At 46.3% G+C, this 26652-nt stretch overlaps 1 protein-coding gene across 6 annotated transcripts in view; it reads right to left on the reverse strand.

Moving 5' to 3' along the window:
• Nucleotides 1-26652, reverse strand: part of KALRN (kalirin RhoGEF kinase) — a 759663-nt gene that overhangs the window by 482158 nt on the left and 250853 nt on the right. For all 6 annotated transcript variants that reach the window (XM_059727473.1, XM_059727469.1, XM_059727471.1 and 3 more), the window contains exon 3: nucleotides 20908-21022. In XM_059727473.1, the coding sequence (XP_059583456.1) occupies nucleotides 20908-21022 (115 nt within the window). The remainder of the gene's footprint in view (nucleotides 1-20907; nucleotides 21023-26652) is intronic.

Raw genomic sequence — 26652 nt, forward strand, 5'->3', positions numbered from 1 at the left:
TCCAATATTTCCAAACCTTGGTCGATTAAAGTTAGACACCTAAACCCATGTTCATACACCTCAGACAGCGGCCTGATTTGCAAGGTATTAAGTTCCCATGAATGTGTATGAAAAAAATTAGCTTTACGCATTCGTCTAGTGGAGGCCAGAAGATCAGCACGAGTTACTGTTCTACAGCTGTATTTTAGCACTCGTTAAAACTAGAGAGCTAAGTGTCCAATAGAGCTCACTCCTAAATGAAAATCAGAGGAAGCTCTTTTAGCTGATCCTGTTTTCATGCCACCTAATATCTACCATCTGGCGCTACCAAACTATCTAGAGGCAGTTGTGATATATATAGATCTCTCTGTATAGAGATATAGATATATATTTATATAGATTAGATATCCATATCTATCAATCTATATATAGATACATATCTATATCTCTCTACATCTATATATCTATATCTATAGATGCATCTATATAGATATATAGAGATACATATATATCTATATCTATCTATCAATCCATACATAGATATATATATTTCAAATGAGGTTTTCCAATAGGCCTATAGTGCAATAAGAAATGAGAAAGACCTGAGCCAAGGTCTCCACTAGGAAGCAAATTCTATGTTAACAGTGATCTCCATGATATTCTTTCTGCCAGCTGCAGTTTCTGAACAGAAACACAAATGCTGTTAACAAGCCAGGGAGTGGAAGGCAGAGGGAAAATAACCATCCACTTGTACAGGGTTAAGCATACAGATCCAAGGGTTGAGGATAGAGTCATAAGAAATCCTATAGAAAAAGATCAGATCATTTGTATTTTATTCCTGGAATAGCTGTTCCCCATACAGCAATATATCTCAAGAGTCTGCTGTCACTTGAGTAGGAATAACCATTAGTTTCCCACACAGATGATTTTAACAGGATTGTGGATTAGCATTGTGACACTTCCCTGCCCTCCCTCATCCCAAATCCAATCCGTAGGTCTGTAATGAGGAGTTTCCGATGTAGCCTTTCCCGAGTGCATTTTCTAGAGTCAGGAGGTGGTGTAGAGGGAGGTGGTGCCAGCGTCCTAACAGCCCCCTCGTGACTGGAGACAGGAAATGGCATGTCAAGGGTGCTTGCTTCCCAGCAAATGGAAATCTAATCAGGGAATCCAATCCCACAACATGTCAACAATGAACATGCCAATTGTGGTCCATCTTTGAAATGTTTTATAAGCATTAGCTACTGGTAATTTAGCTTCTCAATGCCCCTGTGACATAAGTGGTACTATCCTGGACGGGGAAAATGAGGCATATCCAAATTATAAGACTCAATGAAGCAGCAAAGGAGGTTCAAGTGGAAGCCAGGATTTGAATTCAGGAGGCTCTGCACCTTGCTCCAGTGCCCTTATGTCCCCATTATGAAGATACACTGCACACACCTCTGAGCATATGCAAGCTATGAGCGCGGTCCCAATTCAATTGAAGGTCTCGGTCCTGTTGCTACTGCAGAGGTATCCACCTCACACAGGACACCGTTCTGACTCCAGACTCCCAAAGCAAGTTTTTATTCTCCCGGCTCAGTCAAGGCATACATTAAAGAAGAGGACAGAGAGTGCTTCAAGGATGTCCTCAAGGCCAACTTGAACAAATGCAACATGGATATCAACTCATGGAAGACTATTGCCCCAGACCACCCCAAATGAAGGGAGAGTCTGCTGCAAGGATCTCCATACTTTGAAACCTTACAATGACAACAGGAGATGGAAACATGGAAGCAGCAAAAACAGTGTGTCAGACCGAACCAAGAACCCAAGGCCACCCACCCCACACAGAAACATGCCCAAGCTGCACCAAAGTCTGTTGATCCCAGACAGGCCTCATCAGAGATCTTCAGACCAACAGATAAGACAATCATAGAAGAAAATCATCCTTGACTGCAAGGGATTGCCAATGATCATTGCACTACGTGCAATTCTTGCTGATGGTCAGAGCAGAGATCCCAAAGGCTAAACAGGCCCCTGAAAATGAACATATAGCCCCACATCAGTACTGAAGCCTGGTATCAAAGAAACGAAGGCAGGAAATATGCATTGCTGCTCTGTTTTGTGCACTACAGAAGACTTCAGGTCTCTAAGACTGTTAGCTGCTGAATAATAAAAAAACTGGAACAGGAAAGACTTACTAAATCACCCCAGCTTAGTAGATTGCTGGTGCTTCGCCAATAAAGAATACTAATCAACATCATCATCCTATCCATCATCCAGACAATCCTTCCACAAACATTTAATTTACACACAAATAAAAAACCTGAATCTATTTAACTAGCTAGTAACAAAATTAATTTTAATCTATATTTTACATTTGTATAGTTGCAAGAGTATTTTGACACACACAATGCAGAGCTTTCTATCAGGGGCTACGGATGATCTGAAATTGGATGCAGTCTGTTTCTGGCACTCAATCTTTACATGTACAGTGCACGAGACCATCCCGTATGCCCATCTGGAGCACTGTACGGGAAATACTTCTTGTTCCTTGTGGAATATTAGGGCTGCATGTGGCACGGCATATTTTCATTCAGTACAACTCTCATGAACCAGAATTGATCCTCAAGCTCATCAGACTACATAGCTGAAGATGTTTGCAGACAACAAAAGCAACTGCCTTCTTTGTAGAGCTTTTACACCTCACGGGATCCTAGAAACGACCACAGGAAGTCCCAAAATACTGAAAAACGAAGCATTGTATTCTATCACAACATCAGAGCCTTTAAGAATGGCCTCTGTCACTGTGCCTACTGCACATCTGGCCACAGGGAAGTTATACTGCTCTGCTGCAGAATATGGGGAAAATGGCCCCAATTCAGTCTTGGCTAAAATCCACTGACTCCAATGAAGTTGCTTCAAGGGCTAATTTGCTCCAATACATTTTAAAATGCAGGGAAACTCTTACTAAAGTCTACACCCAACTACTTGTGCTACGTTAATGGTCGTGTTGACCTCTCAGTCAGAATCAGCACAAATGGGTGATGAGTATGCATGCAAAGGTCAAAGGGCTGCAGGATGTGCACTGATTCGAATTACTTCAATCGAGCCATTCTGTTACTGCAAGAAGGCTTCAAAGTGGTTTGGAAGTGGGGGAAGAAAAAAAGGTTGAATATCACCAAATGTGGGATTTTTGTAAATAATTTGCTCAAATTAGGTTGTAAAAAGTAATATTATTTGATCTTCAATGACAGCATCAATTGCAGAAGCATCTGGTTTGCCAGATGTTCACATAAATAAATTTAAAAAAAATTCAAACCTAGCTCATCCTTCTATTAATAAACAAGTGCCAACATCCTTACATAAATATTTGAGACTGTCAGCTTCCTCTTCACGTAGTCTCATGGAAAACCTGCTCTTCACAGGGACATCAAACACATGTTGCCTCATTTGTGAGTAGGGGACAGAAAACAGAAGCGTCCTGAGTTTGGCTGGAAGTGGCAAAACCGCTACGAATGGCATGTTTCTGATTCTCGTGCTGTTTTCCCTCCAGATGAACAATGATCCGACAGAATCCATGCAATAGGGAGGCGTGCTCAAGCATTTTTAACCAGCAAGAATGAAGAATCTGAGATATTCTTTGTAAAAATTGCACCCATCTTGCAAAACAGATTCCTAATATCTCTCATTTTCCTTTTTAATCTAGGTAACTAGGTAGGCAGGTAAGGTGGGAAAGAAAGGGAGAGAAAGAAGGAGGGAGAGAGAAAAATTGTTGAAACCCTCTGTATGAGTGCAGCTGCAGGACATGGGAACATTGTTTTGTCTGAGATCCCAGTGCTTTGGTTTTCTGGTTAAATACCATCTAAGAATCTTCTAAACTACACAACTGGAAAATCCCCCAGAGACTACAACTAATCTACTTTCTTTCACAGTTTAAATTATACTGGGTTAAATATTTCAGACCTGGACAGTATTAGCTAAGCCAAGAACAGATTCAAGTTCCATTTTTCCACGTTTTTGCCCTTAGAACTATTTTGGAGTAATTTTTGGTGAAGGTATTTCCCTCCCAACTCTGTTTCCACTTTTCCTTACATTCAGGTTGCCATATTGACATGCAACATGCAGCTATATGACTGCAGACTTTCAAAAAACATGCTCCACTGCAGTGCCAGGGTGAAAAAGTAAAACACTAAACATTACAGACCATGTAGAAAATGGAAAGAAACCATAGGCAGGATCTGGAAAATTGCTGAGCCTATTTGGACATCAGTTTCCATTTGGAAAGTTATGGGAACTGAGTACTCTGAATTACCTAGCCACTATTGTCTATCTCACCCCCCATTTTGCCAAATGAAAGAATAAGAAGGCTTACTGCCATATGTTTCGTAGATTTTTTTGTTAACGTGACAGTGATTACTATTCTTTTTTAATCTGATCCAATCAGAATATAGTGAACTTAAAATACTGTCCCTGCCACACCTGACTGCTATCCAGGCAGTGGGGTGAAATACTGTTTCACTTTGTCACTCCTAAGTAGTAGGGCAGATCTAGGATTTTGAAAAGGGGGGTACAGATGGTGTGGTGCATCATCATATAAAACACAACACACACTTTTCTCCAGTTAAAAAGCAATTAGGAGCTTCACTAATAAGTAGGGGCCTAGAGCTATATCATTCAATTTAAGTTGAAGCAAAAAAGAAAAATTTTTACTGGAATGCGCGTGGATTTATTAAATTATATATAAAAACACAACAAACTAGGCAAAAATTATATAAAGATGCTGTCTCATTAGTCCTAGTGCCATTGTAGTTCAACACGTTTCTTTTTCAGATTCATAAAACAAAATTAAGCCTTCTTGAGCATCCAGACATCACCCACAATGCTTCATTGAATGCGACTTCCACACCTGAACTAATGTTCATCTGCGTTAATATTTCCACACCTGAGTTAACGATTTTAGCTAGAGTTAAAAAACAGTCTGCAGGGCTATGAAATGGGAGCTGCGTTACTAGGGGCGGCTAACAGACAGCAGCATTGTAAAAGTAAAGAGATCGGGGTAGTGGAAACACTAAAGAGCATTTAAAAGGATGGAGGGCTCTTAACACCTCTGGAGTGAAGAATTTAGAAGGAATCAAGCAAGACCTAAGCCATTAAGTCAACTGACTCTCTCACTGCTGCCTGAATAGAAGTGCTGGTGCCACTGCTAAGCAGTTGCCTTTAAACTTTGTGTGAACCAGGAATCAAAGTACATACAAGTGCACCAGTGAACCCTTCCTGGATCTGCCCCTGCCTACGCAGCTGCATAAAGGAACAATTTTTGGCCCTTGTGCACAGTTTTAATTCTATTGCACTCTGGCTGCATAGGTCCTAGGGGGAAACAGGATCACTTGGATACATGCTTATGGTTGTGTAAGTCCTGAAACCTTAGTCACAGAAAAACCGTGAGCAACAACTATTTGATACCAGGGCAGGAGGAGGAAGAGGGCCCTTTTAGCCAATGGTCAGAGCAGTGATGCCCAGGCATTTGGCTCCACAGGCCAGATGAGTGGCATGGGGCCAGTCTGCAGGCCAAACTGGCCCTGTGTGCCATAGTCGGGGCCCTCCCATCCTCAGCTAGCCCCTCTACACAGATGTCAGGCCCCAGAGCTTTGTGCTGCCTCCTGTCTCTCCACTGCACCGTGCCTGCCAGGATTGGGCCCTGCACGGCCCCCACATGCTGATATTGGGCCCCAAGCTGCCCTACAACCTAGATGTAGTGTGCAGGTCCATGCTGTCTGGGCCTTGAAATTTGGCTGCATGAGAGCAGGGCCAATGCTCCCAGCCACCAAATTTTGGATGACATGGTACCGGGGCCAGATCCAGTAAATGGGCTGGGAATTGAACATGGGCTGGGAGTTGCTTAGGGCATTAGTCCAGGGAGTAGGAGATAGAGATTTGAGGCTCTTCTCACCCAGAAGAGGCTTAAGAGAGCATCTCCCATTGCTCAGCAAATTGCTCTAACCACCAAGCCATGGGCTAGACATCACACAGAGGATTCTCTCTTGAAGCTTGCTCACTCATGCCTGGGGATCCTATACCACCACAGATGGAAACAGAACCTGAGCTGTGCATAAAAAAATTGCACTTCGGCAACTCCACGAGAGTTGTACATAGGCAACTCTGTGTCCGTTAGGCACAACAAAGTGAAATAGATTTACATTAACATTTGAATTAGCATCAAGGACCATGCATCTCTTCCTGGGAGGATAAGGACCAGAAGATCTCAGCTGAACTGGATCCACTTCTCCACTTTCAAACATCCACATATCAAATATACTGGTATACAACAAAGACCTGACCCAGCATCCTTTGGAGTTAACAGAAGTCTTCCTACTGATTTTAGTAGGTTTTGGATAACTTGTGCACAGCAGATCCGCTATAACACAGACCATAGAGCAAAATGACTTCTGTCTCTCCCAGAAAACAACCCCATTTGTGCAGAGCAGATGCAAGAATAAGCGTAATCCAGAATAATGGAGGATCACCTGACATCCACTGGATTTGCTGATGAATTACTTGATCTCTCTTCTCAGAATTTGCAAGACCATTGCATACAACCTCTATAAAGTTGTAGGATTGAGATTAGTTACATAATTTAGTTAAAATAAAGCTTGCTTTGCTGATCTGACTGCACATTCTGCAGGAGGCTACTGACAGCAGCAAGAGGAAACTGCACCTTTAACTGGTTCATTGCCAGGTGGTGGCCCTCCAAAAGGTTTCCACCTACTAAGTTTCACTCTTTTGAAATGTTATTCCCATTCAAACCTGCCTTCTGCACTGCAGTCGCTATATCACTGGCATGTGCATCTTTACAAATATTACATGTGAATAGTAAAACATTCCCAATGAGAATAAGCAGCAATTTTAATCAAATTTATTAGGAAAGAGGGTTCGGCTATAAATTGGGCTTTGGAGACTTGCAGATCATTTGTTAATGATGCACTGAGGAAGGGGAACTGATGTTCTGCAAACTTCTTAAAACTTGTACTGGTACCTGCTGGTTAGCTAACTTGCATTGCCTTCTGTTACCAAAACAGGAAATCTAGTGTTTGCTTTCTAAGATATTCATACTGAATTTATGGTTTGATCTCCTTTACCCCTCACCTCACTTCCTTCTTCCAAGTAAGAAGCACCAGTGCAGTCAGCACACAGAAATAATGCAGCAAATGCCAGTCCTATAAGTATGCCAATGCCAATCCTTTCCAACTAAGTACCTGAACTGAAGTAAAAACAGAAGGGCAGAGTTATGAAGTCGTATGCCATGTAGTTCGAGGGGCACGATCAAATTTGATTCCTTCTCTTGGCCTCCTAAATGCCGCTGCCTATTATCTGAGACTCTGCTCTACCACTACTTGGCCATGACTTCAGCCCCCTCTACACAGTCAGGCAAAGGCATGATAGGATCTAACGCACAATTCACACAATTGCACCTCCTGCCATGCCACAAGAGCATGGCAGGTGTGGTTGTGGGATCACACATTAGATCCCACCGTGCCTTATGGCTGCAATCCCCCAGGCCTGGGGGTTTCACACACCCCCGGGGCAGCCGCACCCCCCAGCTACCAGAACCCAAATTAAAGCTTGATAGCAACCAGCTATACAATTAGCACACATTTTTGAGGTCTAGCTTTATAGCTGGTTGAAGCTTTTTATGGTCTGTTAGGTGCTTTGCACATGTAGCTGGTCTTAAGGCAACTGCGCAGTTAACCAGTTAATTGTGCAATGCCTTGAACGTGTAGAGAGGGCCTTATAGTCAGTGCCTGTCTCAGTCCTTCTTACCCAGATGCATCTAACAGTCTCACTAGTGTGTCTGAAAGCTGTGATATATCCTATAAGTAGAGCCAGAGTAATGCCAGCTACAGGGGAGATGTGTAAAAACAAATACTGTGCATTCAGAAAATTAAAGCAAAAACCAAGCTCCTACACATGTGCTACTTTAAGCAACTTCCCAATTCACTCAAATCTAGGTCTGAAAACAAAGCTTACGTTACACTCTAAGAAATCTGAAGGAGACAGCATAAAAGTCCAGAGTGGGCTAGGTTGCCAACTCTAGGCCACCAACTCGAAATGAATCCCAAAGCTATTATGAGTTGCAAGTCACTACCCTATAAAAGATACTAAGTAGGATTAAATTAAATTAATTTGCAGTTTCCTTCTAAGTTTTGATGCAAGTACCACCATTATTTTATATCAACAATTATTTGTATTCTGGTTTGGCCTAAATGTCTCATCTTGTTCGACACTGTACAAGCATAAGGGAAGAGACAATCCTCGTTGTCAACTCTCTTGAAGAGAGTATGGTTTAAACAGAGAAGACGAAGGAGACAAGTAGCTTACATCTCTTTTTAGAGATGGGGAACTGCAGCACTAAGAGGTCAAGCAATACCTTACAATTGTAGGCTTGGAAAGGACATGGGGGGGGGGGGGGGGAAGGGAGGGGAGTAGAAATCAGTGGCAGAGCCAGCACTGAACACAGACCGCCTGAGTGCTTGGGCAGAGTCTTAATCATAAGCCCATCCTTTCTTCATTATATTGGCATTGATTGGCCATCTTAGCCTCAGGACAGAAGCCAAAGATAATGGACTCTGAACAATATTCTTATTCCTACTGGTATAGTAATTGTGCGTATTGATATTCCACAAATGGAAGTAAAATCTAGGGGCTGAATAAAAAATGCAAGCATATGACTTTAAGTGGACTCTATTCCCACCTTTTAGGCATCTACTAGCTTGTTTTTCCTTTCTCTATAGCATGTGGCAATAAAACTGCCTGTGCTGACACTGTCTATGCTATACATGCCCTGTACATGAACAGATACTATCAGATTCCAGGGTCTTGGTCTATCATCAATCATCAGTACTATATTCACATAAGTGGCCAGAGTTACTCATAGAGAGGATAGCTCTATGGGTTAGTAGAACAATGCCGACAGAGAATCTGGCTTAAAATACGTAAGAAGAAATTGAGGATGACACAGAAAATGCTTCCAGAAACCTACTTAGCGAGTCTAAAACCAAGAAAGCCACTGACTAAAAGTATCAGAGAATAGCGTTTAAAAAGCAACGGAGTATTCATTGCCAAGCAACTCAATGCACTCTGTAAGACTGAGAAAGTAACTGTAAAGCAAAGTCCTATTCACAGGGAGAATGGGATGTGGAATCCAGTCATGATGTGCACCTCTTCAATTACTAACTTAAAGTAATTTATGTGGGACCCTATATTAACAATACAACATGGTCCGCATTTTTAAGAAAGGGAGGAAGGAGGACCCAAATAACTATAGGCCCGTAAGCCTCACCTTGATCCTCAAGACCATCTTGAAGAAAATCATCAAGGAACACATCTGTGGGGGCCTGCAGGGGAGATCATGCTCAGGGGCAATCAGCATGGGTTCAAAGGCAGGTCCTGCCAGACCAACCTGATTGCCTTTTATGACCAAGTAACTAAATCCTTGGATGATGATGTCGCTGTGAACGTAGTCTTTCTAGACTTTAAGAAGGCCTTTGACACTGTCTCTCACCCCATTCTCATTAATAAATTAAGTGACTGTGGCATTGATGCCTGCAGAGTTGGATGGGTAAAAAATTGGCTGATGGGGCGCATCCAGAGAGTAGTGGTGGATGGGTCGCACTCAAGCTGGCGAGATGTGAGCAGTGGGGTCCCCCAGGGCTTGGTCCTTGGGCCTGCACTGTTTAACATCTTCATCAGTGACTTGGACGAGGGGGTGGAAAGCACGCTGTCCAAGTTTGCTGATGACACCAAGATGTGAGGCGAGGTGGACACACTTGATGGGAGAGAGAGGCTGCAACTAGATTTAGACAGACTACAGAAGTGGGCAGAGGAGAATAGGATGGGGTTCAACATAGACAAATGCAGGGTGCTGCACCTTGGGAGAAGGAATCCACAGCACACATACAGGCTGGGGAGTTCCCCTCTTGAAAGCACAGAGGCGGAAAGGGATCTCAGAGTCATTACTGACTCCAAGATGAACATGAGCCGCCAATGCCAGACCGCAGCCAGCAAGGCCAGCCATACCTTGTCATGCATCCAAAGGTGCATCTCAAGCTGGTCCAGATAGGTGATGCTCCCCCTCTATGCAACTTTGGTCAGGCCACAGTTGGAGTACTGCATCCAGTACTGGGCGCCGCACTTCAAAAGGGATGCGGCCAGCCTGGAGAGGGTTCAGAGGAGGGCCACCGGCTTGGTGAGAGGGCAGCAGGACAGGCCCTACGAGGAGAGACTGAAGGACCTGAACCTGTTCAGTCTCAGCAAGAGGAGGCTGAGGGGGGACCTGGTGGCTGCCTACAAGCTCATCAGGGGAGATCAATAGCAAATAGACGGAGCCCTCTTCTCCCCAGCACCACCTGGGGTGACAAGGAACAATGATAATAAGCTGATGGAAAATAGGTTTAGGTTAGAGATCAGGAGGCAATATTTTACAGTTAGGGTGGCCAAAATCTGGAACCAACTTCCCAGGGAAGTGGTCCTCTCCCCTACCTTGGCCAAATTCAAGAGGAGGTTGGACGATCACCTGTCTGGGGTCTTGTGAACCCAGCATTCATTCCTGCCTGTGGCAGAGGGTCAGGCTAGATGATCTGTTCAGGTCCCTCCTGACCCTAGCTATTATGAAACTATGAAACATACTTGTAAATCCTCACTTGCATAGGAGTGACTCAGAATTTGCTCCTCCAAAGGGGAAAGCAGAACTAAATTCACAAATATGTTGTTCCTTCACCACGTGGAACCATTTCACAGTAATCTTTGTTCTCTGGGGTATTACAAGGGCCTTGGTAATCTATTCTGGTGGTAACTAGTCTTCTTTTTGCATCTGCATATTTTACCATTTTTTAGCACGGTGAAAAAAGAAAACGGCCCTACTATGAAAACAGCTGGTAACAGCCTCAGGTCCCTACTCTGAAGGGGAGAAGAGTTTCAAATGCCTTCTATGAGACTCTCCTTCAAAAGGTATTGCAACTTTCCTCTGAAGGGAAAGGCCCATTTTGGGAGAGACAGAGCCATCATGGTCTCATGCGGAAGGGCATATTTGTGGATCTAAAGGGAAAGGCATTAACACTGACTGGCCAAGTACCATATGGAGGAATGCTTAATGTTCACTTTCTCTGGTTGGTTAGGGAATACCTAGAAGTCAAACTGTGTCCAGTTGTCATCTTCCTCTCCAGTCAACTCTAGAAGTATACCTTGAGGGCACCTACTAAAGAGTAATGACCCACACACTACAGGCAGTCCTCGACTTACAACGTTTCAAGTTACAACACATGGCACTTACAGCCTTAATAAACTGACACCCTGTTTTGACTTTCTGATGTCAGTTTTGACTTTATGACGCTTGATCCAACACAACACCACACCAGCAAGCAGGTTCGCTGCATCGCCCATCTCCTTGGAGAGCATCTGTCCAAACTTCCTTGGACGCTTATTTTAAGAAAGCAGACGAGACTGGAGAAAAACCTACAGCCAAAGCTCCTGAGAAGACTCCAACCAAGAGCCCTTCAAAAAGTCCAACCAAGTCACCTCAAAGAAGTCCTTCCAAATCAATATGATTGCTATTTACAGTATAAATACTTTATGTATTATTGTCGAACACAATCAATGTGGAAGTCCATGACAACATTTCTGACCAAATTGCTTTACTGAAGAGAATCACGCTTAAGATGGGAGCCTGCAATAAAGAGAGCTCCACACAGGTACAGGGCTGCGCTATGATAGATCTGATTGCAGGTTTAAGGTCTAAGTTTGACCAGATGTTAGGATTTGTAGAGAGCGCTGAAAAGCATGAAAGCATTGAGTTGTATGTCAGTGCACTGGAGGAATAAGGTGATAAACAGACCCAGTGATCTCAGTTCTCTAACAGCATAAACAAGAGAAAACTAATATTTAATAAAACAGAAATGTTGGCAAATCAGCTATGTGCAACTAATAGTGGATTTCCAGGCTATCCACAACGTTGTAAACAACATTACTTTTTTGGACATAAATGGAAACCTTCCCTACTGGTTGGCTGAGCAAACTATTTTCTCAGCAATTTCTGTAGGCAGGTTTTAATAAAGGATCAATTCTTAAAATAGCCTTAATCTTTTTTGTGGCTTCTTGGGCTCAGACTGCTGTTATTAACCAAAATTTGTTCCAAGGATCAACTAATACAAAATACAACAAGTTGGATTCTTTATTCTCTCCAATATTAATGTTATTTCAGCTTTAGTTGGTCTTTTTAGCCATACAGCACATCCCCTAAGTGGATCCCCAAATATAATGCATTTTCTAACCTCTTATACAAGAGAGTGCTGCGCTCAGCCGCCAGTTAACCTGCTAGTTATCAGTCTTTGGAAGGAAGAGGGTAGTTGAGGAGTGCAATTCGCAATATGTTAGCTATGAAGCATTGTATTATGCTCTTTGTGTTCTTCATCACAAAAATCAATCTGAACACAGCCGTACTTTTATCCAACGGAAAGTCAAAACCAAAGTGACTCCTCAGTAATAAATAGGCTAGGACCAATGATACACCGGCTTGTGCACCCTTGCATCCCATTGAAGTCAAGAGGAATAGATGACAATTAGGATTTTGCTGGAGGAACTCAACACCCTGAAGATCAGACCCTGTAGCAGGACCACCCCGAGAGCAGCCAAGGCTCCCCCAACAATCTTGCCCCCCTTCTCCAGCTCCTCAGAGCAACCTCTTCACCACCCCACTTGTCATGTCTTGATGAAATTGTATTTTATATTGGGAGGCTGGTCCCCAGATCTGAGTATCTAGTTATGGCAACAGATCCCTCCAATCTGCTCCCCACTCTGGTTCTCTCCGAGTGATTGGGCCCTGCTGGCCCTATGCATACCTCACACCTTAGGGCTTTAACTGGCTTCTAGCCACCCCCATAGCTACACCTATGTCTTGCAGATAGTACTCTATATGAATTCATGGTGCTGGGTCTCCTGGTGCCGCCTTCACCATCATTTACTCTGTCCACTGTACCTCTGGCAGGAGTACTGCAGCTCCCCAGGGTTTTGATCTGCAAAGCGGCTGCCACCAAACTACTGGGTTTCCACCTACTAAGCCTCCCAGGCACTGGCCCCGCAGGGCTCTAGGTTTTGAGTGCCCCTCGAGCACTCACCAAACCTCCATTTAAACACAAAACTCGAGCATAACCTCACTGGTCTGTAACAATCTTATACCCCAAGCATTAACCCACCGGGCTCTATGGACCGCAAGCCCCTCTTTAGATTTTAGCTTCTCTGCAGCTTATATCTCCCTTGGCTCTGCCCATTTCTGGTCACATGCCCTCCACTTTTGCTGAATGAACGGCCTGCTCTTCTCTGCTTCAAACTGCACAGCTGAGCTTCTTACTCTAATGTAGCTGGCATAAGCTCAGCTGTCTCCATCTGAATGCAGTTTTAGCCTCCTGTTCTCCCTTCTTATAGTAACAGGAGCACTGGCCACAGGATGGGGAAAAAAAAGCAGCCAAGACAAAAGTGGTTTCAAAACAGATGTGAATTATCACCACTAGGTGCAGGCCCGCTTTCATGGGCTTTCCTGCCAATAAAACCCTGATGAGGCTTTTGAAGTTTACTTTAAAATGCCAGGATTTTTAATGCTACCAGAGATATGCTGTAGATGGTTCATCTTTTGGTGAGCAGGTAACTCTGTCTTTATGGCCCATTGAGCCATTGGCCTGTATCTGAGATTGCCAACAAAAATATCAACAGGCACATCTAATGAATTAATATGCTGTAATTACAACGCATTAAGTTTAGTCCCTGTACTAACAGGTACTAACTTAAAGCGCTGAAATCGGCGCTACTGAGCGGTAGCACCAGCGCACCTTTTTTACATGATGCTTATGCGCAGTAGACCTATTAGCATTAGCATGGCTTTTGCCGCGATGCTCTAATGCGCAGTGGAATTAGTCTACTGCACTTCTAGCGCCTCGTGTAGACACACCCACTGAATACAGAATCAAGAAAGGTGGCCAGTGCCCTAGTGTGGGAATAATTAACCTCACTCTGTTACCTAGGGTTAGGGTACTTGGCAAGGATGGGAGGTATGGTTCTGGTCTGTACGTCCTGGGCAGTTTAACATCTCGGGAATCTTAACTATAAGAGCAGTAGGGAGATAGAACAAGCTGCCCAGGGACCTTATGGGAGGTTTTCAAGAAGAGGCTGGATTGGCATCTATCCGGGAAAGTTTAGGAATCGTGAATCTTGCATATGTGCAGGGTGTTGGATAAATGACCCTTGTGGTCCCTACCAATCCTGTGTTTGGGAGCTATAATTAAACCAATAACTAATTTTCCAGAGCCTGCCAAGTGCCATCAGATGATAATAAATCCCAATAACTGTGCTAGTCTGGATGGGCTGCCAAGATATGCAAGTCCGCTCAATTATCCACCCTCAACGAGCCTCCTTTATATGAAATACATTTACAAATTTACAAAAATCAAATTATGGTTTTAAGAAAACACCAAAGCTCCATTAGCTTCATTAGTTTCACTCCATTTATTAATGTGTCCTTTTGATGCAAGTGTATTGCAGAATAATTATCTGACACATGGCACCAGATATTTAGTTACTAAAATTAGTATGAAATCCCTAGTGTTATTTTAAAAACACGTGGGTATTTTTGCAGATCTATGATAGCCTTGGGAGGAAAAAAAAAGAGCCTCAAAAGCTTCTTTTGTGTTAGTATCAGGTAACAGAAAATAGAGCGCTAGCATTTAATCCCTATCAATCAACAAAATGAGTTTCACACTAGTCCTGTCCAGAAAAGCCAATATACACAGCACCATAGGTAATCAAGAAACAGCCTGAAATTCATCCAGGGTAGTCAGGCATATTGCTACATTTTGCCAGGCCATGTATCTTTTTTAATGGCTAAAACTCTCCACTCCTTGAAATAATTTTTAAAGGGCATTTAAATTATTTTACTGTTTGTAGTGCTTTTAAATTGACTCGGAAAGGCATGTCTGACAAGCTGTTCAAACATATAGACCTGTCCCTTGGAAGTATTCTGTTGCTGTTACAAGTCCTGAATGTCCCCCAGAATGGGGAAATACTTGCGCAGGTTTTTAACGGAGGACAAATAAAAGTAGACATCTTTAAACTACAGGCCTCCAAGGTATCTCGAGTTTCCCCCATAGCAAAGGCTGCAGATCTTGTTCCAAGACAGGCTGATGTGTTCAGCAGAAAGATCAGCGAGGGCTAAGAGCAGACATTTCTTTCATCCTATTGCAGCAAGATAGCCCAAACTAATAATCTGCTTTCTCCTTTTTGAGCCTTCTGCAGCTTACACAAGACTTCTTTCTCAATTCCAGAGGTCTTGTAACACCAAAGATTGGCTGGGTGCTGATTTCATTTACATGTGTGAACCGAGACTAACCGCACTGAAATGGATGGCGCAATGCCAACGTAAAAAACAAAAAACAAAACAACCCCCCACACAAAAGGCTTTAGGAGATCAGAATCAGACCATACATAAAGAGGTCAGCAAAACCCAATCTGCTGCATAGCTGAGCTCCTATTGGAAAACCCAGATAAGACCAGGTTCCCTGAATTTTAGACAGCACGGGCACAGTCTTCAGCTGGTGTAAATTAACATGGCTCCATTGACTTCACAGGAGTGGCTTGGATTTAGACCAAATGGGGGTCTGAACCCACACACCAGGAAAACTCAAGTGAAACACATGAAGCGGGTGGCAGCAGGAACGGATTCATGGCAGGCTCTCAGTGAGCAGTGCTTTTGCTTTGTGGGTAGCCCTACTCATTACAATGGGACTGCTTGTGGAAAAGCAGCAATCAGTCTGGGTAAGATCATCAGAAATGGGCACCAAATGACACATTCCTATACCTCCCTCCTCCCCCATCTTGAACTGAATTCGGCCCTTGGGACAAGTATCTTCCAGGATTGGACCCTGTATCCCTGACTACCTTTAGTCCCCAAGACCCTAAAAACTTGTATAATTTTGGGGCATAAACTAGGGTTCCAATTTTGCAGCCTTTGCCCCATGAAGTAGTCCTTCCTTATGTAAGTAGCTGCATTCACTTTAAGCACATATATGAATTAGGGCTCAATTCTGAGCTTGACTTGCATGACAGTCCTTTCTGCTACTTCTCAGACAGACATTGCCATCAGCTATACACCACACGTAACCAGTTATTATCCCATTAAAACCAAAAGAATAACAAAAACCTGAATCAGGAACGTGGAATGATGTCAGCAGAGACTGGCACGCTCTCACCCTAATTTATCATCATATTTCATCACCAATCTTCTACCTGTACAAAGCTCCCAGTAACACACGACCACAGACCTCTCCATTAAGATTTAGAACCAGGGTTAAGTGACAGATACCATCAATGTAGATAGCAATCAATCTCACTCAGGAGCCAAAGTCAGTGGGAATAAAGAGAGGATTGTTATGCAGATGTCAGTATGATAAATTATAGTCCCCTTTGCTGAGGAAGATTTTCTAGCTTCTGGCTGGCTTTCACCCTCTCAACAAAAGCAAAAGTAGAGCAAATACCTTTTACTGATGCCCTATCCAGAGTCCATACTAATGTAACTGTTTGTTTTGGTAGGTCATTGACATGCTCGTTAATTATGGCAAGGTTAAGTTTAATATTCTACAGATGACCGTGCGCTGGAAGCCAATAGTACGGAGTCAAACTGTTACTGTAATATAGTCATTGTCAAAGAAGAAATAACTCTGAAAGCTCCCCAGCTCTCCTCTGTGAAAATGAACATTTCTAAAAGATTCAGGAAAAAGGAGATTGTAATGCAGCTTCAAATGAGAACCAATCACAGTCTTGTCCACTGTGGTCTCTTATACATTCCCCTTTACCGAGGTAGTTAATCACCCAGGCAAGGCTTTAATGACAAGCACTAGTACTAACTCACTTACTTTTGAACTCTTCCTCATCTGCAGGAGTGATATCTTAGGAAGGTAGGGGAAGGAATTTGAAAGCATCTATATGCATAGCTGTACTCTTTATGGGAAAGGCCAAACAAAAGAGATGGATTCTGTATTTGGTTCTGAATAGGATGAGGTTGGTGGGTCACTCCAAATGTTCATGTCCAAATGTCCCAGCCCCCTTGAGCTTGTGCCTCCTCCTCTCAGAAACCAAGTCTTCTCGGTGGTTCCCTGGTGAGAGGTCTTGTTGGCCCAAAATAAATGATCTCTGTATAACCACAGGCAGCTCCATGTGAGTGGCTTTGAATAAACAGGACTGGATCCTTTTCAGTGGCAGCTGGCAAAGAGCTGGGTACTAAAATAAACATGCTCACAATGACTTGTGTCCTTATGTAGCCAGGCTGCTGTGTCTTGTGCTAGCTGATGCTTTATCAGCATGTGTCTTTGCTCCAAGGTAACAAGGTATGTACTACAAAACCTCAAACTGTTCACAGTGCCTGGAGGAAGGCTAGCAAAGCAAATGTCCAGGGGCACCTTTACACACCACAGGGTTTAGTCCTCATTAAATTAAATAGATTTATAATGTTTAAACTTGTTTATTTTGGAACGTTGCATCAGTATTTGCACTCACTTGGTTTTTGAACGAATTAAGCCCAGTCCCTGGCTGGAACCACAGGAGAGCAGGACAGTCCAGTTCTGCCCCCCCAGCCTGGGGCCCTCCACCCCATGCCCTGCCATGCAGTTGCGGGAGCAGAGAGCTGGCACATGGCATATACACACACACAAAAAAGTGGAAGCAATTTGAAAGTGGAAGCAATTTGAAGGGGCGAAAAACAAAAACATCACAGCACCATGTGGTGGAAAAAGAGGCTCATTACGTGTCTTTGAGTAACTTTGTGTTCACACACAACGAATCCATGGACACAATGCTTTAATTTTATGGTGAGCCAAACTAAACTACGTCCAAGGAGTTTTACCTCAATGCACCAAAAAGACTTTTAAAGCATCCAGAAAACCCACTCATGCAAACAGTCACATCCTTGCAGCATAAGGGAGGCCAAAAATGTGGCCTATACAAAGGCCCCATGTGCTGTTCTTGATTGATGTACTTGTGTAAGAAGAGGGACTCTAGAACATACATCTTGGGTTGTTTTGTTGCCTTTACAGGGGAAAAACTACAGATAAAGGATATACCTGATAAAGAGATATCGAAGGTATGTAGGTGCTCCAGTGTTTGAAGAAAGAAAGGCAGGGCCATTTTGTCAGAGCTATGACTTGTGAGAGAGGAGCAGTATTATAACTATAGTGTGTAGAGGATGATTGCTAGGAACTTGCACTGGATGAACTATTTTCTTCCTCACAGCTCACCATTGTAACTTGGAGGTGGAAAGAAGGCTAGTGGTACATGTGTTTTTTCTTCCTTTTTGCAGATGAACAAGAGATTCACATGGTTCTCCAAGAGGGCCCAGTAACTTACTGTTTGTTCAGTTTGTTCATATTATGTAAGCAGGACCCTTGAACATGAAAAATGAGCAATGAAGCAGAGCCTTTTTGCTGGAAGAAGCCCTGGTTTTTACAGCAAGCAGTCTCTTGTAGGACCACATATGTTAATTTTGGAATGATTAGGAAGGGAGAAGAAGTCCTAGGGTTTTCTGCTGCTAAATTTCTCCAGAATACCACTGCATTCTTTAAATCCTTTCTAGAATTATCATGAGAGGGTGCCTCCATCTTCAGAGGCACCTGCTTCTTCAGGGCCACAATTGGTGTATTATTTTTTGCCTCTTATTTTAACCAGTATCCTAAAGACTTAAACTGAACTCTCTTCCAGGTGTACACATCTGGGCTTCTGTGTTTCTAACATATCACAATATCAAAAAAGAGCTATTTTGTAATTTAGAGACTCTTAAAAAACAAAAAAGACTAGGGCTGGAAAAGGCCTCAGGAGGTTATCTAGCCCAACTTCCAGCTCCAGGCTGGATCACCTCTGTCTGAACCATCCCAGCCAAATATTTGTTTAACTTGCACTTAAACTTTCAACGAGGGAAATTCCACAATCTCACAACCTCTTGAGGTCATCTGTTTGAGTGTTTCTCCACCCTTATAGCTAGAAAGTTTTATCTAATGTCTAACCTACATCTTTCTTTTCTGGCAGTGTTGGAGTAATGTTGCAACCGTGATGCAAGAAATAAGCAAGAGGAAAGGATTTTTGTGGATGCATTCAGTTCACTGTATTCAGCAACTTGTCGACATCTATCACTTCTCCCTTTTTTAACTATTTAAGACCATTATTTCTTTGTGGACACAGAGAATAACTGACTACAATCCTCTTTATAATGATCTTTTTTGAATTTCAAGGCTTTTGTCACATCCCTCTACTCAGTCCTTTCTAGATAAAAACTCAACACTTTCAACTTTTCCCTCATATATCATATTTCATAGACCCTAAACCACTATTTTTTGCTCTCCTCTAGACTCTTGTCCAGTTGGTCAACATCTTTCTTGAAGTATGGAACCAAAACTAGACACAGTACTCCAGAGATGGCTTTCACAATGCTGTTTACGCTGAAGACTTCACTGAGAGACAGTCTCCAGAGACTCTCAGCAGCTGTAAACTCCTCCAAACTGAGTAAAGGGGACATAAGGGCTAGGGACAGACATTCAAAAAGCCTGAGCATGAAATAATTAAATCTTTGCAGGTTAGTCTAACCTGGCTACGCTGAATCAGTGTGTAACTGCATAAACATCCCAGACATGCAGGCACATGCCTACAGTGGCTCAGGCTAGAAGCCAGGGGGTCCTAGAGCAGCCCTCCCTTCCCTTGTACAGTACTGAGCTAAGGGGTGGCATGGCCAGGTACTGTGATTAGCCCAGCAGGGAAATGATAATAGTGTTTATCACCCCATTAAGAAAACAACAGAGGGACATTACCAGCTACCTGTTGATTCTGCCTGTTGATTCAGCATGGACCATAGATAGCCAGCATGTGGTCTGCTAGCTAATACACAGACACCTCCTCCGCAAGGCAGAGGGGAGGGGGGAATTTCTGCTTAGCAGGAAGTGGTGAGGGGGAGGGGGAAAGCAGCCCGCAGTCTCTGCTGGAGCTCCAGCCATGTAGAAGAGGGGAGGGGACAGCCCTGCTGTGGAGCAGAGGGCCAAGCCCAGCCCAGAGAGCATGCTGGGATGCTGGGGGACTCTGATTTAATTTAAACCAGCAAGTGGTCTGGGACAGACATTGCATAAACCGGTTTGACCCAAATCAGTTAAGTCTGATACTACATTCAACCAGGTTTATCTCAAACCAGTTTCAGCCATTTTCAAACTGGTTTATGTGTACTGAACATCTGTTCTGTTACAGGTTTAAACTAGTTTCTGATCACTTAAACCAGTTTATGTGTAATGTCTGTCTCTAGCCAAGGAGTTAGCACATACTATAAGGATGGAAGGAGCCAACCAGAGATGGGACCATAATCTGTGTATGAAAACTGTCAGCAGACATAGCATCTCTCCTCAGCAGTTCCCTGTCGGTGGTATCTAGAAAGAGTTAATGCATGGAAATTATCTTTCAAACACTGACCCCCACAAAGCTCACAGAACCAATGTGGCAGAAATACTGGCTTGATGTATTGAAAGGTAATGGACTGACAATGGCTCCCTCCAACTTGCTAAATTTAACTCTACACACAAATTTTAATCAAACCAAGAACTTCTCACCCATCAGCTGCTCTATGCCGCTGTCATCAGCTCAGTGCAAGCAAGACTCCAAATGCCCAGTTTTATGAAAGGTCTCTAAATTCTTGTATTTTTGCATGATGTTTCTCTGGACAAAAGCCATTATAGCACACCCAAAAGGAGGAAGGGAACACTTGTGCTTCCCCCTTCCAAGGACTGAAGGTTAATACTTGGAAATAAGCAACTGCCAAGAACAAATTCCCCCACCCACCACCCACCACCCACCCCCAGCTTTGAAGTGTTTTCTTTTTAGCTTTACCTTGGCACACTGGCCAAATAAGTCACAAGTTTCCGTAGGTCTTCCTGCCTTATTCTGTCGTGATTGCTGCGTGCTGGGAAGGTCAGGATGGGACCACCTCGTTTATCACGGCCACCTGCAGAAAATAAGGGATTGTTAGAAAATCAGACAGGAAGCACACATCCAAAAAACCCGTATGTGCACTGAATTGATAAACTTAAATTACTGTATGTTCAAGAGCTCTTGTTCACTGCCAGATTTCAGACTTGCTTAATTGAGGAAGACATTCTCACATTGACAAGAGCTCCAAGGAAAGAACAAAAATGCAAAGAAACTTGTTAGTGACATTTCTTTTTCCCTTAACTTAATCCCATCAAATCTCCAATATAATGATCAATGCAACTGGCCAATGCTAATGAAATCCTATTGTCATGGAGAGTTTTTAATGTGACAAAACTAGAGGAGCTGAAATCTTTTTCCCTGTTACCTGATCTGCATTGCTTTTCTAATCCCTAAGTAGTATTTATGCAGCAGGACATTTTAATCTATTTAGCAATTACTTAGAAACTGAAAGTTTAATTAAAAGCTGATATATGGCTCCTATGGATTCTTGCTCACAAGGTACCGTTGAGAATCAGCAGGAGTTGTGGCTTTGGTTTACTTTGTCTTATAGGCAACTTCCTTTCCTTCAAATGCATTGCCTTTGGAAAAAATCCCCTGCAACTGCCAGTGTCTGGTATAGAACCTCTTATGCAGTTCGTAACTGCATAAACATCCCAGACATGCAGGCACATACCTACAGTGGCTCAGGCTAGAAGCCGGGAGGTGCTAGAGCAGCCCTCCCTTCCTCTGCACTGTACTGAGCTGAGAGGTGGCATGGCCAAGAATCTTACAGAGATTCTTGAAATACATGGTGTAAAATGTTAAAGTGCTATTGAATGATGCTAGCCCAAATTACAGAATCATAAACATTACAGATAAATAGAAACTGTTAGAGCATCTTCTTTTATTTGCCATTGTTAATACAATCTGAAGATCTTGACACCAAAACTGATTTCCTCAACCACCATTTTGATCTTCCTTCTTGTGCTACTGTAGTGTTTCTCAGGAGCTGTGAAAGGTTAGATTTTGTGTGCGCATCATTTTTTTGTGTTGTTCAGGAGGGAAAAAAACAAAAACATTGGGAAGCGTAAGTCAAAAAAAAATCATCGAGAGCTGCAGTGACTGGAGATATGCAATGCGGAGGTAGGTTGAATTCTGAACTCCCCCACAGGGAATATTATCCCTTTAATAGAAAAATCACTTCTGAGAAGGGAAGTCACATGGTTCTGTGAACTAGATCATTTGGCTGGGCCTGAGGAAGAGATTTGCAAGGGCAGGAACATAAACACCTCCAAAATATACACCAGCTCATCTTCGAAGGGCCTAAACCTGCCAGGTGCTCAGCACTAAGTCATCTCTGCAAGGATTTCAAGGGTCATGTACACAATTTTTGGATAGGAGGAGAGTGTCCCTGAGGTGCGCTGAATAGAGTTCAGAGATTCTTAGGAGGTCCTGTCATGGGACAGAGGTTAGAAGGAGAGTAAAAGTGGAGCATGGGAAGATAGTTTAGTATTTATAGGGAGAATTCACATTACCATAACATTCACGCCATGCACTGTAGTCAGCCCAGATCGTTAGGATCCTTTGTCATCTGCTGGTCCATCTTACCAAAAACATTCAGAACCCAGGGCACCTTCACGCAGCTCTGTCATTACATCTCAGAGCGAACATAAAGAAACCCAGGAATACAACGACTATGCTAGCAGCTCCTGGAGCTGGCAAACCAGAAACAAATGCCCGAAGGCACTGGTCCCAGTTGCTCCAGGCTATGCCTTCTATGGTAATTAGGGTTTATATTAAAGTCACCTACAAACACATACCCATTGACCCCATAGCTATCAATCTCCTAAATCTAGACCCCAACAGCAGCCCACAACGAGCTTGGACTCCTGGGTATGAGGTTGACCTTGATGCTAACTGCTTCCCGGCCTATCTCTTCCCACCATATGTTTGGCACTCATTCCACATGCTTTATTCCTTATTTCTGTCTTCTAGCCTTTCTGCCCCACACTTCATCCGTACTACCCAGAGGGACAGACAAGTAATCCACAGAGCTACTGCTAGAAGGGGTATACCTTACTGTCACGATCAAAAAACAAGAAGCATGGTGTGGGTGGTTCTAATACAGTCTACAAGGTATGATAGATAGATAGATAGATAGATAGATAGATAGATAGATAGATAGATAGATAGATAGATAGATAGATAGATAGATAGATAGACTTTTGACTTTTAAGAGGCGTTTATTCCAGGGAGGGTGACAAATCGGGGCCAGTAGAGAGTATGTACAGGTTGGCCCGAACACCTGGGCCTCACAGACATGGTCCTGGGCTCACGGCCTGCAAGGCCTGCCCGTACACTCTAGACTAAAAAACCATAGCGAGCCAAAGGTCTATTTACATATTTACATTTCTGCCAGCAGGGACACCCATGGGGGGCCTCAGGGCTTGACCCGCATGAAGCAAAGTCCAAGGCCTCGGCCCGCTGGACGCATCGCCGCAGCTTGAGCACCCGGGGGTGTTACAGGGCAAGGAGCAGGCGCCCTGCCTTGACTTGGCAGAGCGCCCCCTCGAGGGCCCACAGTTCCTCGAAGGTGGGCACCATCTGCCGCAGGACCACATGCTCAAACTCAAGTGAGAGGCGGGCCCGCACCAGCAGGCGGAAGAGCTGCAGGGCGTCGACCATCCCGGTCCCAGCGAGCCAGTTTCGCCGGCTCTTCAGGGTGGCCATCTTGGCCTGGCCCAGCAGGAAGTTGGCCAGGCTGACCACGGCCCTCTCCGCTGCCCGGTAGGGGAAGGAGCGGACGTAGACATCCTCAGAGAAGTCCCGGCCCAACACCCGAAGCAGCACGCCCAGGGTGGCAAAGAGCGGCTGCAGCCGGGGGCAGTTGAGGAACGTGTGGAAAATGTCCTCATCCGGCACCCCCGGGCAGAAGGGGCAGGCCACCGAGGCCGCCGGGTCCAGGTGGTGAACAAAGGTGCCAGTGGCCAGGATGCCGTGCACGAGCCACCACTGCAGGTCGCCGGTCTTCTTGGCGGTGGGCGCCTTATACAGTGTGCGCCACGCTGGGGTCCTGGGCTGCGCCAGGCGCCGCCGCCACACAGTGTCAGGGCGGCCAGCCAGCACCTGGGCGTGCCGGGTGCAGACCACCCACATGTAGAGGCCCTTGCGGGGCAGGGTGCCAAAAGGGCAGCCCGTATTGCTGCTGGGGGGCACCGGGAGCCTGAGCAGCATGTTGGGCCACTCGGCCAGCTCGCCGGGGACCGCTGGGATGACGGGCAGCGGTGGGAAGGCATCATGCGTGGCATCCGCGGCGGTGAGGGTCCGGCGAGCCTGGAGATGGACTTCCAGGGAGGTCACTGCTTCCGTCGGGAGGGCGCCCCTGACGGTCTGCAGAAGCCAGCCCGCGGTGCGGATGGAGTGCAGCGCCAGCCAGGGCTTCAGGGGACAGCCACGCCGACCGAGCAGGGTCCAGGAGGTGCTCCAGGCGGCTGGTGCGCACCTCGATGAGGGCTGCCACGAGGCTGGCGGAGGCCAGGCTTGGCGCGACACGCTGCAGGGCCGGGTTGTAGACCAGGGGCTCCCGAAGCAGGTGCGGGAACCGCAGGTGCCTGGCCTGGGGGCAGAGATGGAAGGCCGCCCGCCAGGCCCACACCATACTGCGGTAGAACGGGGGAGGAACCGCCCCGTTCAGGAAACTGAGGTCCAGCAGAAACAGCTCCCGGTCAAAGCCGAGGCCTCCCACTTGCCGCAGGAACCGGCACACCAGCTGCCGCCACGGGAGGTGGCCTTCAGCGTACAGGAGCTGCTGGAGGGCCTGCAGCTGGTAGGTGGCCACCCGGCTGGCCAGGTCGATCAGGCCTTGGCCCCCTTCCCCGGTGGGCAGGTAGAGGGCAGCTCGGGGGAGCCAGTGGCGTCTGTCCCACAGGAAGTTGACCAGGAGCCGCTGCACTCTCTCCAGGAGCTCCGGCGGAGGGTCCAGCACCGCGCAGAGGTGCCACAGGGTGGCCGCCGCCAGGTTGTTGGCGACGAGGACCCGGCCGCGGTAAGAGAGGGCGGGCAGGCGCCAGTGCCAGCGCTGCAGGCGGGCCTCCACTCCCTCCGCCAGGTCCTCCCAGTTGCGGGCCGCAAAGGCTGGTGGCCCCAGGAACACGCCCAGGGCTTAGAGGCCTTCCCGGCGCCAGGCAAGGCCTCCCGGCAGATCCGGAGGTGGCGTGCTGGCCCACATCCCCAGCAGGAAGGCGTCGATCTTGCCTCAGTTGATGCGGGCCGAGGCGGCAAGCTTGTAGGCGCATTGGCAGTCCACCAGGGCCCTCATGTCCTCCTGGCTGCCCAGGAAGACAGTCACGTTGTCCGCATACGCCGTCAGCCAGAGCGCGGGGCCGGTGGCAGGGCCCAGCGCCGGTGGCAGGGCGAGGCCAGTCAGGCAACGTCGCAGAGTGTGCAGCAGTGGTTCGACGGCCAGGGCGGCCCTGGCATATGCCACGATGCACGGGGAATGGGGAGCACAGCGCGCCGTTCACCGTGAGCAGGCCGGAGGCATCATGGTACAGGACCCAGAGCGCCGCGGTGAAGAGCAGCCCGAAGCCAAAGGCCTCAAGGGTGCCGAGCAGGTACCGGTGGTCGACGTGGTCGAAGGCTTTCTCCTAGTCCAGGGACAGCACACCGACGTCCGGGCCAAAAAGCTCCACGGCCGTGAGCAGGTCACGAAGCAGGAACAAGTTGTCCTGGATGGTCCTGCCCGGCACGCAGTAGCGCTGCTCAGGCCCGATGACGGAGGCCATGACGGTGCGGAGATGGTTCGCCAGGGCCTTGGCCAGGATCTTGTAGTCGACGCACAGGAGGGAGACGGGCCGCCAGTTCTTCAGGCAGCCGAGGTCCCCCTTCTTGGGCAGCAGGGTGACCACAGCCCGGCGGCAGCTGGTTGGCAGGGTCCCATCGGCAAGGCTGTCACGGAAGACGTGGAGGAGGCTGGGCCCAAGGAGCGGCCAGAAGGCTCTGTAAAATTCCACGGGCAGGCCGTCCAGGCCTGGGGCCCTGCCCAAGGCGAGCCCCCCCACCGCGGCCTCCAGCTCCGCCAGGGAGAGTTCGCGCTCCAGGGCCTCGGCCTGCGAAACGCCCAGGTGCGGTAGGTCCCGATGCAGCTTCTGGGCGGCCCACAGACAGGTGGGCTCAGCCGCAAACATGTCCCAGTAGAAGGCAACGGCATGCTCCCGCACTTCGCCCGGGTCCACGAGCAGCCGGCCCTCTGGGATCTTGAGGTGGTCCAGCGTCTTAGCCGCGGCCCGCCACCTCTCCAGGCTGAAGAAGAAGTTGGTCGGGGCATTGGCCTCTGCCAGCTCCTGGCAGTGGGCCTGGACCTGCGCGCCGCAGGCTGTGCCCTCCGCCAGCTCTCGCAGGCATTTCTTGCGCGAGCGGAGGCTCTCGAGGAGTGCCGCATCATTTCCCCGCGTGGAGCAGGGCCGCCTTGAGCTCCGCCACGTCCTCCTCCAGCTCCTGGGTGCGGCGGCGGAGCTCGCTCGCCGCCAGCTGGCTGTACTGCTGGCTGTACTGCTGGCAGAACGCCCGGATCTGGACCTTCCCCAAGTCCCACCACAGGCGCCAGGAGGGGTAGTCTGCTCGCGCTGCCTTCCAGCTCCTCCAGAGGTGGGCGAAGCAGTCCCT

This window comes from Alligator mississippiensis, chromosome 4, assembly GCF_030867095.1.
Source record: "Alligator mississippiensis isolate rAllMis1 chromosome 4, rAllMis1, whole genome shotgun sequence".
Lineage (NCBI taxonomy): Eukaryota > Metazoa > Chordata > Crocodylia > Alligatoridae > Alligator > Alligator mississippiensis.